At 41.7% G+C, this 16,567-nt stretch overlaps 1 protein-coding gene across 1 annotated transcript in view; it reads left to right on the top strand.

Annotated features, from left to right (window-relative positions):
- RANBP3 (RAN binding protein 3) overlaps window positions 1-16,567 on the top strand; it is a 554,440-nt gene that overhangs the window by 88,509 nt on the left and 449,364 nt on the right. Inside the window, exons 2-4 of the mRNA XM_053703046.1 lie at window positions 4,715-4,770; window positions 5,122-5,158; window positions 5,241-5,327. Of these exons, the coding sequence (XP_053559021.1) occupies window positions 4,715-4,770; window positions 5,122-5,158; window positions 5,241-5,327 (180 nt within the window). The remainder of the gene's footprint in view (window positions 1-4,714; window positions 4,771-5,121; window positions 5,159-5,240; window positions 5,328-16,567) is intronic.

Genomic DNA, 16,567 nt, shown 5'->3' with positions numbered 1-16,567 from the left:
GGCCAATGCAAGGCTGGAACAAAGGTAAGCAGGCCAAGAAACCTGCCACTACTACCAAGACAGCATGAGATGTTGGCCCCCGATCCGGGACCGGATCTGGTGGGGGGCAGACTTTCTCTCTTCGCTCAGGCTTGGGCAAGAGATGTTCTGGATCCTTGGGCGCTAGAAATAGTCTCCCAAGGTTATCTTCTGGAATTCAAGGGGCTTCCCCCAAGGGGGAGGTTCCACAGGTCTCAATTGTCTTCAGACCACATAAAAAGACAGGCATTCTTACATTGTGTAGAAGACCTGTTAAAAATGGGAGTGATTCATCCTGTTCCATTAGGAGAACAAGGGATGGGATTCTACTCCAATCTGTTCATAGTTCCCAAAAAAGAGGGAACATTCAGACCAATCTTAGATCTCAAGATCCTAAACAAGTTTCTCAAGGTTCCATCGTTCAAAATGGAAACCATTCGGACAATTCTTCCTTCCATCCAGGAAGGTCAATTCATGACCACGGTGGATTTAAAGGATGCGTATCTACATATTCCTATCCACAAGGAACATCATCGGTTCCTAAGGTTCGCCTTTCTGGACAAGCATTACCAGTTTGTGGCACTTCCATTCGGATTAGCCACTGCTCCAAGAATTTTCACAAAGGTACTAGGGTCCCTTCTAGCGGTGCTACGACCAAGGGGCATTGCAGTAGTACCTTACTTGGACGACATACTGATTCAAGCGTCGTCCCTACCACAAGCAAAGGCTCATACGGACATTGTCCTGGCCTTTCTCAGATCTCACGGGTGGAAAGTGAACGTAGAAAAAAGTTCCCTATCTCCGTCAACAAGAGTTCCCTTCTTGGGAACAATAATAGACTCCTTAGAAATGAGGATTTTTCTGACAGAGGCCAGAAAATCAAAACTTCTAAGCTCTTGTCAAGTACTTCATTCTGTTCCTCTTCCTTCCATAGCGCAGTGCATGGAAGTAATAGGTTTGATGGTCGCGGCAATGGACATAGTTCCTTTTGCGCGAATTCATCTGAGACCATTACAACTGTGCATGCTCAGTCAGTGGAATGGGGATTATACAGACTTGTCTCCGACGATACAAGTAGATCAGAGGACCAGAGATTCACTCCGTTGGTGGCTGACCCTGGACAACCTGTCACAGGGGATGAGCTTCCGCAGACCAGAGTGGGTCATTGTCACGACCGACGCCAGTCTGGTGGGCTGGGGCGCGGTCTGGGAACTCCTGAAAGCTCAGGGTCTTTGGTCTCGGGAAGAATCTCTTCTCCCGATAAATATTCTGGAACTGAGAGCGATATTCAATGCTCTCAAGGCTTGGCCTCCGCTAGCAAAGGCCAAATTCATACGGTTTCAATCGGACAACATGACGACTGTTGCGTATATCAACCATCAAGGGGGAACAAGGAGTTCTCTGGCGATGGAAGAAGTGACCAAAATCATTCAATGGGCGGAGACTCACTCCTGCCACTTGTCTGCAATCCACATCCCAGGAGTGGAAAATTGGGAAGCGGATTTTCTAAGTCGTCAGACATTTCATCCGGGGGAGTGGGAACTCCATCCGGAAATCTTTGCCCAAATTACTCAATTGTGGGGCATTCCAGACATGGATCTGATGGCCTCTCGTCAGAACTTCAAGGTTCCTTGCTACGGGTCCAGATCCAGGGATCCCAAGGCGACTCTAGTAGATGCACTAGTAGCACCTTGGACCTTCAAGCTAGCTTATGTATTCCCACCGTTTCCTCTCATCCCCAGGCTGGTAGCCAGGATCAATCAGGAGAGGGCATCGGTGATCTTGATAGCTCCTGCGTGGCCATGCAGGACTTGGTATGCAGACCTGGTGAATATGTCATCGGCTCCACCATGGAAGCTACCTTTGAGACGGGACCTTCTTGTTCAAGGTCCGTTCGAACATCCGAATCTGGCCTCACTCCAACTGACTGCTTGGAGATTGAACGCTTGATTTTATCAAAGCGAGGGTTCTCAGATTCTGTCATTGATACTCTTGTTCAGGCCAGAAAGCCTGTAACTAGAAAAATCTACCATAAAATATGGAAAAAATATATCTGTCGGTGTGAATCTAAAGGATTCCCATGGAACAAGATAAAAATTCCTAAGAGTCTATCCTTTCTTCAAGAAGGTTTGGAGAAAGGATTATCTGCAAGTTCTTTGAAGGGACAGATTTCTGCTTTATCTGTTTTACTTCACAAAAAGCTGGCGGCTGTGCCAGATGTTCAAGCTTTTGTCCAGGCTCTGGTTAGAATCAAGCCTGTTTACAAACCTTTGACTCCTCCTTGGAGTCTCAATTTAGTTCTTTCAGTTCTTCAGGGGGTTCCGTTTGAACCCTTACATTCCGTAGATATTAAGTTATTATCTTGGAAAGTTTTGTTTTTGGTTGCAATTTCTTCTGCTAGAAGAGTTTCAGAGTTATCTGCTCTGCAGTGTTCTCCTCCTTATCTGGTGTTCCATGCAGATAAGGTGGTTTTGCGTACTAAACCTGGTTTTCTTCCGAAAGTTGTTTCTAACAAAAACATTAACCAGGAGATAGTCGTGCCTTCTTTGTGTCCGAATCCAGTTTCAAAGAAGGAACGTTTGTTGCACAATTTGGATGTAGTTCGTGCTCTAAAATTCTATTTAGATGCTACAAAGGATTTCAGACAAACATCTTCCTTGTTTGTTGTTTATTCTGGTAAAGGGAGAAGTCAAAAAGCAACTTCTACCTCTCTCTCTTTTTGGCTTAAAAGCATCATCAGATTGGCTTACGAGACTGCCGGACGGCAGCCTCCTGAAAGAATCACAGCTCATTCCACTAGGGCCGTGGCTTCCACATGGGCCTTCAAGAACGAGGCTTCTGTTGATCAGATATGTAAGGCAGCGACTTGGTCTTCACTGCACACTTTTACTAAATTTTACAAATTTGATACTTTTGCTTCTTCTGAGGCTATTTTTGGGAGAAAGGTTTTGCAAGCCGTGGTGCCTTCCATCTAGGTGACCTGATTTGCTCCCTCCCATCATCCGTGTCCTAAAGCTTTGGTATTGGTTCCCACAAGTAAGGATGACGCCATGGACCGGACACACCTATGTTGGAGAAAACAGAATTTATGTTTACCTGATAAATTACTTTCTCCAACGGTGTGTCCGGTCCACGGCCCGCCCTGGTTTTTAATCAGGTCTGATAATTTATTTTCTTTAACTACAGTCACCACGGTATCATATGATTTCTCCTATGCAAATATTCCTCCTTTACGTCGGTCGAATGACTGGGGAAGGCGGAGCCTAGGAGGGATCATGTGACCAGCTTTGCTGGGCTCTTTGCCATTTCCTGTTGGGGAAGAGAATATCCCACAAGTAAGGATGACGCCGTGGACCGGACACACCTATGTTGGAGAAAGTAATTTATCAGGTAAGCATAAATTCTGTTTTTTTATTAGAAAACTCTTTAGGATTTTCCAGATTCTGTTAAATGGATAGTACTCCTCTAAGTTTGATGTGATTCGTGATAATATCTGCCTTCCATGATTTTAAATCTGTTTTTAAGTGATTTTTTTGCACTTTGTTCTTTTTATACCATTTGTTGAAGGATAATGAAAATGTGTAAATTTAATGTTGTAATGACATGAAATAACCACTAGAGGGTGTAACATTATTGAGGAGTTGTAATTTACTAATAAGTTGTTATATACCTATACACAGGTGTAATCAAATAGTAATTAAGGACAGATTCAAGTGCCATTATGTATTCACATGATTAAGGGGTAACACCCGAAACGTTGTGGACTGTGTTTGTGCCATAATAAATTGGTAAAATACTTATGCTGCTGCATCTTTTGTTTGTATCCATTTGGGGGTTTGCAGGAACCCTGCAGCGTGCATTGGGCATTTAAGGGTGCTGGACTTTGGACTGTTTGCCTGGATGATTGCCTGTGAGCACCCAGGGCTGAGCATGTTGTAGGGTCATGGGATGTGTACCCGGTCCGGTATGAGAGTGTAGTCCCCTTCCTTGTTTTGTATCTGTCTAGGGTGATTACATAAGCCTGTGCACCCTTCCCTTGTTCCCAGTTTGTTTGGATTTGAGAGCTTGCATTGTGTGGCTGTTTTTGGGTCCCAGGTATTGGAAAGGACCTTGATGTGGTATCTGGGCTTGTCCCATTTGGCCAAATGCGGTAACTAACCTTTCCATTTTTGCTTTTAAATCTTAGCTAAGAGCTTGTAAGTGAGTGCTGGACTTTCTCTGTGTGTTGTATTAATTTGTTTTGTAATTTTCCCTATGGTTCTTGCATCCAGACCTGTCTGGGGTTAACTGCCTGTGACTCTGGGGACAGCACAGCTTCCTGTGAGTGCCCGTGAGCACCCAGGGCTGAGCATGTTGTAGGGGTCGTGGGATATGTACCCGGTCTGGTATTGCACCTGTTAGCCACTTGGCTAATTTCTCACTTAACACCAGTTATATTCCTTATCTCTGCTCACAAAATAAAAAAATAGGAACAAATGTTGCGGGAAAAAAAATATCCAGGTACTAATTTTTATGTTTTTACAATAGTATATTGAACGTTTTACAGACACAATTCCATGCAGCCTCTTTGGTGCATAGAAAAGAGATTGGTTCATATTCTTTTTATTTTTATTTTCACATTTATTAAATGCATACGTGTTTATTATGTAATCTTGATCTATTACATATTTATAAAAATACTGTATTTTTCTTTCAGAAAAGCCAGCTATAGCCCCTCCTATGTTTGTGTTTCAAAAAGACAAAGGACAGAAGGTAAGAATGGAAAACTATTATGTGTCCATACAAACCTTGACCATGGCAGCTTGTATCTTAATTTCATAACCTTATGCCTAGAGTTTTTAAAGGGAAGATTTTATCCTTAGTATTTAGATTTTTAAATTGTAACCTGTTTCAAAATCTGTTAAAGTAATTATAAATCTATACTTAAAATGCTAGTAACTAACAGGGTACAATGTTTAATTATAAAAAATATAAAATCAATGAAAATACTCTTCATTAAGTATTTCTTGTCTGCTTTATCAGATGCATATAGTTGGCAGACATCTCACAAATTCAGACTGTAAGCAAAGATTAAGATTTGTAACCCTGATCATCTTCTTTTAGAGATCTGCAGAAGGATCTAGTCCTGAGCAAGGTGATGGTATGTATTTTTATTGCAGGGAAGCGCTTCTTGACTTATCATTATGCTTTGCACTTCACTTTTTCCCCATTCTGTTCTTCAGATTCAGATCGAGAAGATGGGAGTTATATCCCACCTGTTAAGCGAGAGCGCACTTCATCTTTTTCTCAGTTCCCACCTTCACAGTCAGGTAAGCATTGGAACAAACTTTGTTTATACTTTTTTGAGGCAGATGGTTTTGTTAAGGTGAATGTAAACTTGAGCTTATTAGCTCAAGTCATACGATAGAAGTTAAAAAATGAATGAGACTTTAAAGTGTTTTGTGTTACTTATCTCTAAAGATAAGTACATTTCATGAATGAAAGTCTCATTCATTTTTTAACTTCTATCTAGGGCTGCAACTAACGATTATTTTCATAATCGATTAATCGCCTGATTTATTTTTTCGATTAATCGGATTAAAAAAGAATCAATAATTGTTTCTCCAACATAGGTGTGTCCGGTCCACGGCGTCATCCTTACTTGTGGGATATTCTCTTCCCCAACAGGAAATGGCAAAGAGCCCAGCAAAGCTGGTCATATGATCCCTCCTAGGCTCCGCCTACCCCAGTCATTCTCTTTGCCGTTGCACAGGCAACATCTCCACGGAGATGGCTAAGAGTTTTTTGGTGTTTAAATGTAGTTTTATTCTTCAATCAAGTGTTTGTTATTTTAAAATAGTGCTGGTATGTACTATTTACTCTGAAACAGAAAAGAGAAGAAGATTTCTGTTTGTGAGAGGAAGATGATTTTAGCAGACGTTACTAAAATCGATTGCTGTTTCCACACAGGACTGTTGAGATGAAGTAACTTCAGTTGGGGGAAGCAGTTGGCAGACTTTTCTGCCTGAGGTATGATGGCCACATTTCTAACACGACTTGTTAATGCTGGAAGGCTGTCATTTTCCCTATGGGGACCGGTAAGCCATTTTCTTCGATTAATTATAAGAATAAAGGCTTTATAAGGGCTTAATAAACTGGTAGACGTTTTTCTGGGCTAAAACGATTACTTGCTAAACATATTTGACAGATTATAGCGCTTTATAGTTATTATAATCTTGGGGATTGTTGTTAAAAAAACGGCAGGCACTGTATGGACACCTTTTTCAGATGGGGGCCTTCTCTAGTCATAGGCAGAGCCTCATTTTCGCGCCACTAATGCGCAGTTGTTTTTGGAAGGCAAGGCATGCAGATGCATGTGTGAGGAGCTAGGATCCACTGAAAAAGCTTATAGAAGGCGTCATTTGGTATCGTATTCCCCTCTGGGCTTGGTTGGGTCTCAGCAAAGCAGATTCCTGGGACTGTATAGGGGTTAAATGTAAAAACGGCTCCGGTTCTGTTATTTTAAGGGTTAAAGCTTCCAAATTTGGTGTGCAATACTTTTAAGGCTTTAAGACACTGTGGTGAAATTTTGGTGAATTTTGAACAATTGCTTCATACTTTTTCGCATATTCAGTAATAAAGTGTGTTCTGTTTAAAATTTAAAGTGACAGTAACGGTTTTATTTTAAAACGTTTTTTGTGCTTTGTTGACAAGTTTAAGCCTGTTTAACATGTCTGAACCATCAGATAAACGATGTTCTATATGTATGAATGCCAATGTGTCTCCCCATTTAAATATATGTGATAATTGTGACATGGTGTCCAAACAAAGTAGGGACAATGATGCCACAGATAATAATAGTGCCCAAGATGATTCTTCAGATGAGGGGAGTAAGCATGGTACTGCATCACCCCCTTCTGTGTCTACACCAGTTTTGCCCACACAAGAGGCCCCTAGTACATCTAGTGCGCCAATACTTATTACTATGCAACAATTAACGGCTGTTATGGATAATTCTATTAAAAATATTTTATCTAAAATGCCTACTTATCAAAGAAAGCGCGATTGCTCTGTTTTAAACACTGAAGAGCAAGAGGACGCTGATGATAACGCTTCTGACATACCCTCACACCAATCTGAAGGGGCCAGGAGGGAGGTTTTGTCTGAGGGAGAAATTTCAGATTCAGGGAAAATTTCTCAACAAGCTGAACCTGATGTTGTAACATTTAAATTTAAATTAGAACATCTCCGCGCACTGCTTAAGGAGGTATTATCTACTCTGGATGATTGTGACAATTTGGTCATTCCAGAGAAATTATGTAAGATGGACAAGTTCCTAGAGGTTCCGGTGCCCCCCGATGTTTTTCCTATACCCAAGCGGGTGACGGACATAGTAAACAAGGAATGGGAAAGGCCCGGCATACCTTTTGTGCCTCCCCCTATATTTAAGAAATTATTTCCTATAGTAGACCCCAGAAAGGACTTATGGCAGACAGTCCCTAAGGTCGAGGGGGCGGTCTCTACTCTAAACAAACGCACTACTATTCCCATAGAAGATAGTTGTACTTTTAAAGATCCTATGGATAAAAAATTAGAGGGTTTGCTTAAAAGAATGTTTGTTCAGCAAGGTTACCTTCTTCAACCAATTTCATGCATTGTTCCTGTCACTACGGCAGCGTGTTTCTGGTTCGAAGAACTAGAAAAGTCGCTCGATAAGGAATCTTCGTATGAGGAGATTATGGACAGAGTTCATGCACTTAAATTGGCTAACTCTTTTATTCTAGATGCCGCTTTGCAATTAGCGAGATTAGCGGCAAAAAATTCAGGGTTTGCTATCGTGGCGCGCAGAGCGCTCTGGCTAAAGTCTTGGTCAGCGGATGTGTCTTCCAAGACAAAATTGCTTAACATCCCTTTCAAGGGCAAGACACTGTTTGGTCCTGATTTGAAAGAGATTATTTCAGACATCTCCGGAGGAAAGGGCCACGCCCTTCCTCAGGATAGGTCTTTTAAGGCTAGAAATAAGCCTAATTTTCGTCCCTTTCGCAGAAACGGACCAGCCTCTACTTCTACATCCTCTAAGCAAGAGGGTAATACTTCTCAACCCAAACCAGCCTGGAGACCGATGCAAGGCTGGAACAAGGGTAAGCAGGCCAAGAAGCCCGCCACTGCTACCAAAACAGCATGAAGGGATGGCCCCCGATCCGGGACCGGATCTGGTGGGGGGCAGACTTTCTCTCTTTGCTCAGGCCTGGGCAAGAGATGTTCAGGATCCTTGGGCACTAGAAATAGTTTCTCAAGGTTATCTCCTGGAATTCAAGGAACTACCCCCAAGGGGAAGGTTCCACAGGTCTCAATTATCTTCAAACCAAATAAAAAGACAGGCATTCTTACATTGTGTAGAAGACCTGTTAAGGATGGGAGTAATTCATCCAGTTCCAATAAGAGAACAAGGGATGGGGTTTTACTCCAACCTGTTCATAGTTCCCAAAAAAGAGGGAACGTTCAGACCAATTCTAGATCTCAAGATCCTAAACAAATTTCTCAGGGTTCCATCATTCAAAATGGAAACCATTCGAACGATCCTTCCTACCATCCAGGAAGGTCAATTTATGACCACGGTGGATTTAAAGGATGCGTACCTCCATATTCCTATCCACAAGGAACATCATCAGTTCCTAAGGTTCGCTTTTCTGGACAAGCATTACCAGTTTGTGGCACTTCCTTTCGGATTAGCCACTGCTCCGAGAATTTTCACAAAGGTACTAGGGTCCCTTCTAGCGGTTCTAAAACCAAGGGGCATTGCAGTAGTACCGTACTTGGACGACATCCTGATTCAAGCGTCGTCTCTGTCAATAGCAAAGGCTCATACGGACATCGTCCTAGCCTTTCTCAGATCTCACGGATGGAAAGTAAACATAGAAAAAAGCTCTCTTTCCCCGTCGACAAGAGTTCCCTTCTTGGGAACAATAATAGACTCCTTAGAAATGAGAATTTTCCTGACAGAGGTCAGAAAATCAAAACTTCTAAGCTCTTGTCAAGTTCTTCATTCTGTTCTTCGTCCTTCCATAGCGCAGTGCATGGAAGTAATAGGATTGATGGTTGCAGCAATGGACATAGTTCCTTTTGCACGAATTCATCTAAGACCATTACAACTGTGCATGCTCAGACAGTGGAATGGGGATTATACAGACTTGTCTCCGACGATTCAAGTAGATCAAAGGACCAGAGATTCACTCCGTTGGTGGCTGACCCCGGACAATCTGTCACAGGGAATGAGCTTCCGCAGACCAGAGTGGGTCATTGTCACGACCGACGCCAGTCTGGTGGGCTGGGGCGCGGTCTGGGAACCCCTGAAAGCTCAGGGTCTATGGTCTCGGGAAGAATCTCTTCTCCCGATAAACATTCTGGAACTAAGAGCGATATTCAATGCTCTCAAAGCTTGGCCTCATCTAGCAAAGGCCAAATTCATAAGGTTTCAATCAGACAACATGACGACAGTTGCATATATCAACCATCAGGGGGGAACAAGGAGTTCCCTGGCGATGGAGGAAGTGACCAAGATAATTCAATGGGCGGAGGATCACTCCTGCCACTTGTCTGCAATCCACATCCCAGGGGTGGAAAATTGGGAAGCGGATTTTCTGAGTCGTCAGACATTCCATCCGGGGGAGTGGGAACTCCACCCGGAAATCTTTGCCCAAATAACTCAATTATGGGGCATTCCAGACATGGATCTGATGGCGTCTCGTCAGAACTTCAAGGTTCCTTGTTACGGGTCCAGATCCAGGGATCCCAAGGCGACTCTAGTAGATGCACTAGTAGCACCTTGGACCTTCAACCTAGCTTATGTTTTCCCACCGTTTCCTCTCATTCCCAGGCTGGTAGCCAGGCTCAACCAGGAGAGGGCTTCGGTGATCTTGATAGCTCCTGCGTGGCCACGCAGGACTTGGTATGCAGACCTGGTGAATATGTCATCGGCTCCACCATGGAAGCTACCTTTGAGACAGGACCTTCTTGTTCAAGGTCCATTCGAACATCCGAATCTGGTTTCTCTCCAACTGACTGCTTGGAGATTGAACGCTTGATTTTATCAAAGCGTGGGTTTTCAGATTCTGTAATAGATACTCTGATTCAGGCTAGAAAGCCTGTAACTAGAAAAATTTACCATAAGATATGGAAAAGATATATCTATTGGTGTGAATCTAAAGGATTCCCATGGAACAAGATAAAAATCCCTAGGATTTTATCCTTTCTTCAAGAGGGTTTGGAGAAGGGATTATCTGCAAGTTCTCTGAAGGGGCAGATTTCTGCGTTATCTGTTTTACTTCACAAGAGGCTGGCAGCTGTGCCAGACGTTCAAGCGTTTGTTCAGGCTCTGGTTAGAATCAAGCCTGTTTACAGACCTTTGACTCCTCCCTGGAGTCTTAATCTAGTTCTTTCAGTTCTTCAAGGGGTTCCGTTTGAACCCTTACATTCCGTAGATATTAAGTTATTATCTTGGAAAGTTTTGTTTTTGGTTGCAATTTCTTCTGCTAGAAGAGTTTCTGAGTTATCTGCTCTGCAGTGTTCTCCGCCCTATCTGGTGTTCCATGCAGATAAGGTGGTTTTGCGTACTAAGCCTGGTTTTCTTCCGAAAGTTGTTTCCAACAAGAATATTAACCAGGAGATAGTTGTACCTTCTTTGTGCCCGAATCCAGTTTCAAAGAAGGAACGTTTGTTACACAATTTGGACGTAGTCCGTGCTCTAAAATTCTATTTAGAGGCCACTAAAGATTTCAGACAAACTTCTTCTTTGTTTGTTGTTTATTCTGGTAAAAGGAGAGGTCAAAAAGCAACTTCTACCTCTTTCTTTTTGGCTTAAAAGCATTATCCGTTTGGCTTATGAGACTGCCGGACGGCAGCCTCCTGACAGAATCACAGCTCATTCCACTAGGGCTGTGGCTTCCACATGGGCCTTCAAGAACGAGGCTTCTGTTGACCAGATATGTAAGGCAGCGACTTGGTCTTCACTGCACACTTTTGCCAAATTTTACAAATTTGATACTTTTGCTTCTTCAGAGGCTATTTTTGGGAGAAAGGTTTTGCAAGCCGTGGTGCCTTCCATTTAGGTGACCTGATTTGCTCCCTCCCTTCATCCGTGTCCTAAAGCTTTGGTATTGGTTCCCACAAGTAAGGATGACGCCGTGGACCGGACACACCTATGTTGGAGAAAACAGAATTTATGCTTACCTGATAAATTACTTTCTCCAACGGTGTGTCCGGTCCACGGCCCGCCCTGGTTTTTTTAATCAGGTCTGATGAATTGTTTTCTCTAACTACAGTCACCACGGTATCATATGGTTTCTCCTATGCATATTTCCTCCTGTACGTCGGTCGAATGACTGGGGTAGGCGGAGCCTAGGAGGGATCATATGACCAGCTTTGCTGGGCTCTTTGCCATTTCCTGTTGGGGAAGAGAATATCCCACAAGTAAGGATGACGCCGTGGACCGGACACACCGTTGGAGAAAGTAATTTATCAGGTAAGCATAAATTCTGTTTTCCTATATTTTAAATAAAATCCACATAATGAGTGTTACAAATATAAACTTCAGACTAAAACTTTACTTTAACACAACTGTTTGTCCAATTTTTAAGCAGCAGAGCACAGTTTTATAATTAAACAAAACAAAACCTGTTTGAAAAGAGGTAGAACTAGAAAGAGTTAGACTATCACTGTTAATAACATTCTGTTATTCACTCTAGAAACTTTAGCATTGAAATGCAAAAATTTCAACATGTCCACATGCTTCTGGCTAAGGCTGGTTCTTTGTTTGCAGCTATATTTCCTGCAGCAGAGAAAAGGCTCTAAGATGGTGTTGAGGTGCTTGAGATGAATAAGTAGGGTTTTGCCAATTTCACCAAAGATGGTGTTGAGGTGCTTGAGATGAATAAGTAGGGTTTTGCCAATTTCACCAAAGTGGGATATTTATCTTTGTTAGCTCTTCACCAATGCAAAGGGGTTTTCACATTGGCAAGGGGCCTCTCAATAAAGTAACCCTTGACTTCATTCTTACATAAAAAATATCTTGAATATCTATATGCAATGGTAAATAACCAGCTATAATGTTAGGGGGAAATATCTAGGCCGCTCTAAAAATAACAGCTATATACATATAGGTTGAATCTGGTACATATTATCACAATATATAAAAAAAACAATAAAAAACAAATCAAACGCGCTATGGACTGTATATCAATAACAGGACAAAGCCTTACACGTTTATTTATACAGTACACATAATCTGCAATAGCAAGCGATCTGCTAATAATTGTGCAAACAGATAATAGTGCACATCAATTTAAATAACTCCCATCAATTTAGGGCTAGGTGTAAATAACAAGCTTGGCACCATATCATGAAAAGCATAGTTCCAAATCACCTGATTTAATATAAACAATCCAAATAATGACTATTATATCTGGGTTGCACATAAGCCTGGGGTAGTTGTAAACGTATACTGTCCTGAAAAAGTGAAAAGTAGACGTCTGTAGATGTTCTTTAGGCTAAGGACATAACCATAAAACACAATACCATATGCAGGAGTTCATTGGAGTGAAGCAGCTGGTGTTGTGCACAGACTAACTAATTGCAAACCAACTAGTCGATTATGAGATTCGTTGACAACTATTTTCATAATCGATTATTATCGATTATGACGATTAGTTGTTGCATCTCTACTTCTATCGTATGACTTGAGCTAATAAGCTCAAGTTTACATTCACTTTAAATATTGAAGAGTTTGTCGGAATACATGTAGTTATATCATGCCTTTTTTATATATGGTTTAGCCAGTAGTTAACAAAAGAAGCCAGAGTGACCAATTTTAACTTGAGGAGTAAGGAATATTGAGGAGCCAACCACACACTTTTCTATATACAGATAGATGTAGTATAAATGGTTATGAAACAAAATTAGATTAGTTTTGAGAGCTATAGCTGCCCTGAAATGAAGACGTGGGTTTTTCACTTACCCAAATACAAATTAACTTGGCAACTGTTCTGTAAAATGTAACCAGCACTACAACTTGATAGCATTTTACAGATAAATGCTGATGATCAGGAAATAAGTGAACACGGTCTTATTACTGGGTATGTTTTAATATAAGTAAAAATTAAACTTTTATGATTGAGAAAAGGCATGCAATTTCTCTTGTAAGGTGTATCCAGTCCACGGATCATCCATTACTTGTGGGATATTCTCATTCCCAACAGGAAGTTGCAAGAGGACACCCACAGCAGAGCTGTAATATAGCTCCTCCCCTAACTGTCATAGCCAGTCATTCTCTTGCAACTCTCAACAAGCTAGGATGTTGTAGGAGAGAGTGGTTAAATATAGTTAGTTTATTTTCTTCAATCAAAAGTTTATTTTTAAATAGTACCAGAGTTGTGCTATTTTATCTCAGGCAGTAAATAGAAGAAGAATCTGCCTGAGGTTTCTATGATCTTAGCAGGTTGTAACTAAGATCCATTGCTATTCTCACATATGTCTGAGGGGATTACACAGATGAGGTAACTTCAGCGAGAGAATGGCGTGCAGTTTATTCTGCTATCAGGTATGTGCAGTTATAATTTTTTCTAGAGAGGGAAAACACTAGAAAATGCTGCTGATACCGGATTAATGTAAGTTAAGCCTGAATACAGTGATTTAATAACGACTGGTATCATGCTTACTCCCAGGGGTAATACCCTTATGATATTGCAATATAAACGTTTGCTGGCATGTTTAATCGTTTTTATATATGCATTGGTGATAAAACTTTGTTGGGGCCTAGTTTTTTCAACATGGCTGGCTTAAATTTTGACTAGAAACAGTTTTACTGAGGCTTTCCACTGCTATAGTATAAAAGTTACAGTTGGTGCAGTTAAAATTACAAACTGTGACATCCAGCTTCCCTCAGGAGTCCCCTGTATGCTATAGGACATCTATAAAGGTCTCAAAGGCTTTCCAAAGTAGGACCACAGCTTGCTGTGGCAGTTGGTTGTGACTGTTAAAAAAAAAAAAAAAAAAAAAAAAGTCTATTTCGTTTTTTTGATCTGTTTTTTTTAACTAAGGGGTTAATCATCCATTTGCAAGTGGATGCAATGCTCTGCTAGCCTATTACATACACTGTAAACATTTCGTTTGATTTACTGCATTTTTTCACTGTTTTTCAAATTCTGACAATTTGTTTCTCTTAAAGGCACAGTACCGTTTTTTATATTTGCTTGTTAACTTGATTTAAAGTGTTTTCCAAGCTTGCTAGTCTCATTGCTAGTCTGTATAAACATGTCTGACATAGAAGAAACTCCTTGTTCATTATGTTTAAAAGCCATGGTGGAACCCCCTCTTAGAATGTGTACCAAATGTACTGATTTCATTTTATGCAATAAAGATCATATTCTGTTTTTAAAAAAATTATCACCAGAGGAATCTGACGAGGGGAAAGTTATGCCGACTAACTCTCCCCAAGTGTCAGACCCTTTGACTCCCGCCCAAGGGACTCACGCTCAAATGGCGCACAGTACATCTAGGGCGCCCATAGAGTTTACTTTACAAGACATGGCGGCAGTCATGGATAATACACTGTCAGCGGTATTAGCCAGACTACCTGAACTTAGAGGTTAGCGAGATAGCTCTGGGGTGAGACAAATTGCAGAGCATACTGACGCTTTAAGAACCATGTCTGATACTGCCTCACAATATGCAGAAGCTGAGGAAGGAGAGCTTCAGTCAGTGGGTGATGTTAATGACTCAGGAAAGATACCTGATTCTAATATTTCTACATTTAAATTTAAGCTTGAACACCTCCGCGTGTTACTTAGGGAGGTTTTAGCTGCTCTGAATGACTGTGATACCATTGCAGTGCCAGAGAAATTTTGTAGACTGGATAAATGCTTTGCAGTGCCGGTGTGTACTGATGTTTTTCCAATACCTAAAAGGTTTACAGAAAATATTAATAAGGAATGGGATAGACCAGGTGTGCCGTTCTCTTCCCCTCCTATTTTTAGAAAAATGTTTTCCAATAGACACCATCACACGGGACTTATGGCAGACAGTCCCTAAGTTGGAGGGAGCAGTTTCTACTCTAGCAAAGCGTACTACTATCCCTGTCGAGGACAGTTGTGCTTTTTTAGAGCCAATGGATAAAAAATTAGGTTACCTTAAGAAAATGTTTATTCAACAAGGTTTTATCCTACAGCATATTGCATGCATTGCCCCTGTCACTGCTGCTGCGGCGTACTGGTTTGAGTCTCTGGAAGAGGCTTTACAGGTAGAGACTCCATTGGATGACATACTTGGCAAACTTAGAGCACTTAAGCTAGCCAATTATTTTATTTCTGATGCCATTGTTCATTTGAATAAACTAACGGCTAAGAATTCTGGTTTTGCTATACAGGCGCGCAGAGCGCTATGGCTTAAATCATGGTCAGCTGACGTGACTTTAAAATCTAAGCTACTTAACATTCCCTTCAAGGGGCAGACCCTATTCGGGCCTGGTTTGAAGGAGATTATTGCTGATATCACGGGAGGAAAAGGTTGTGCCCTTCCTCAGGACAGGTCCAAATCTAGGGCCAAACAGTCTAATTTTCGTGCCTTTCGAAACTTCAAGGCAGGTGCGGCATCAACTTCCTCTAATAATAAACAAGAGGGAACTTTTGCTCAATCCAAGATGGTCTGGAGACCAAACCAGACCTGGAAAAAAGGTAAGCAGGTCAAAAAGCCTGCTGCTGCCTCTTAGACAGCATGAAGGAACGACCCCCTATCCGGTAACGGATCTAGTAGGGGGCAGACTTTCACTCTTCGCCCAGGCGTGGGCAAGAGATGTTCAGGATCCCTGGGCGTTGGAAATTATATCCCAGGGATATCTTCTGGACATCAAAGCTTCCCCCCCAAAAGGGAGATTTCACCTTTCACAATTATCTGCAAACCAGATAAAGAGTGAGGCATTCTTACACTGTGTACGAGACCTCCTAGTTATGGGAGTGATCCATCCAGTTCCAAAGGAGGAACAGGGTTTTTACTCAAATCTGTTTGTGGTTCCCAAAAAAGAGGGAACCTTCAGACCGATTTTGGATCTAAAGATCTTAAACAAATTCCTCAAAGTTCCGTCGTTCAAGATGGAAACTATTCGTATCATCCTACCACTGATCCAGGAGGGTCAATATATGACTACAGTGGATCTAAAGGATTCTTATCTTCACATTCCGATACACTAAGATCATCATCGGTTTCTCAGGTTTGCCTTTCAAGACAGGCATTACCAGTTGTAGCTCTTCCCTTTGGATTAGCTACAGCCCCAAGAATCTTTACAAAGGTTCTAGGGTCGCTTTTGGCGGTCCTAAGGCCGCTTGGCATAGCAGTAGCCCCTTATTTAGACGACATCCTGATACAGGCGTCAAACTTCCAAATTGCCAAGTCTCATACGGACGTAGTACTGGCATTTCTGAGGTCGCATGGGTGGAGTGTGAACGAGGAAAAGTGTTCTCTATCCCCACTCACAAGAGTTTCCTTGCTAGGGACTCTGATAGATTCTGTAGAAATGAAAATT

Source organism: Bombina bombina, chromosome 2 (assembly GCF_027579735.1).
Source record: "Bombina bombina isolate aBomBom1 chromosome 2, aBomBom1.pri, whole genome shotgun sequence".
Classification (NCBI taxonomy): Eukaryota; Metazoa; Chordata; class Amphibia; order Anura; family Bombinatoridae; genus Bombina; species Bombina bombina.
The sequence above is the reverse complement of the archived record's forward strand: the minus strand, read 5'-3'. Positions and strand labels throughout refer to the sequence as shown.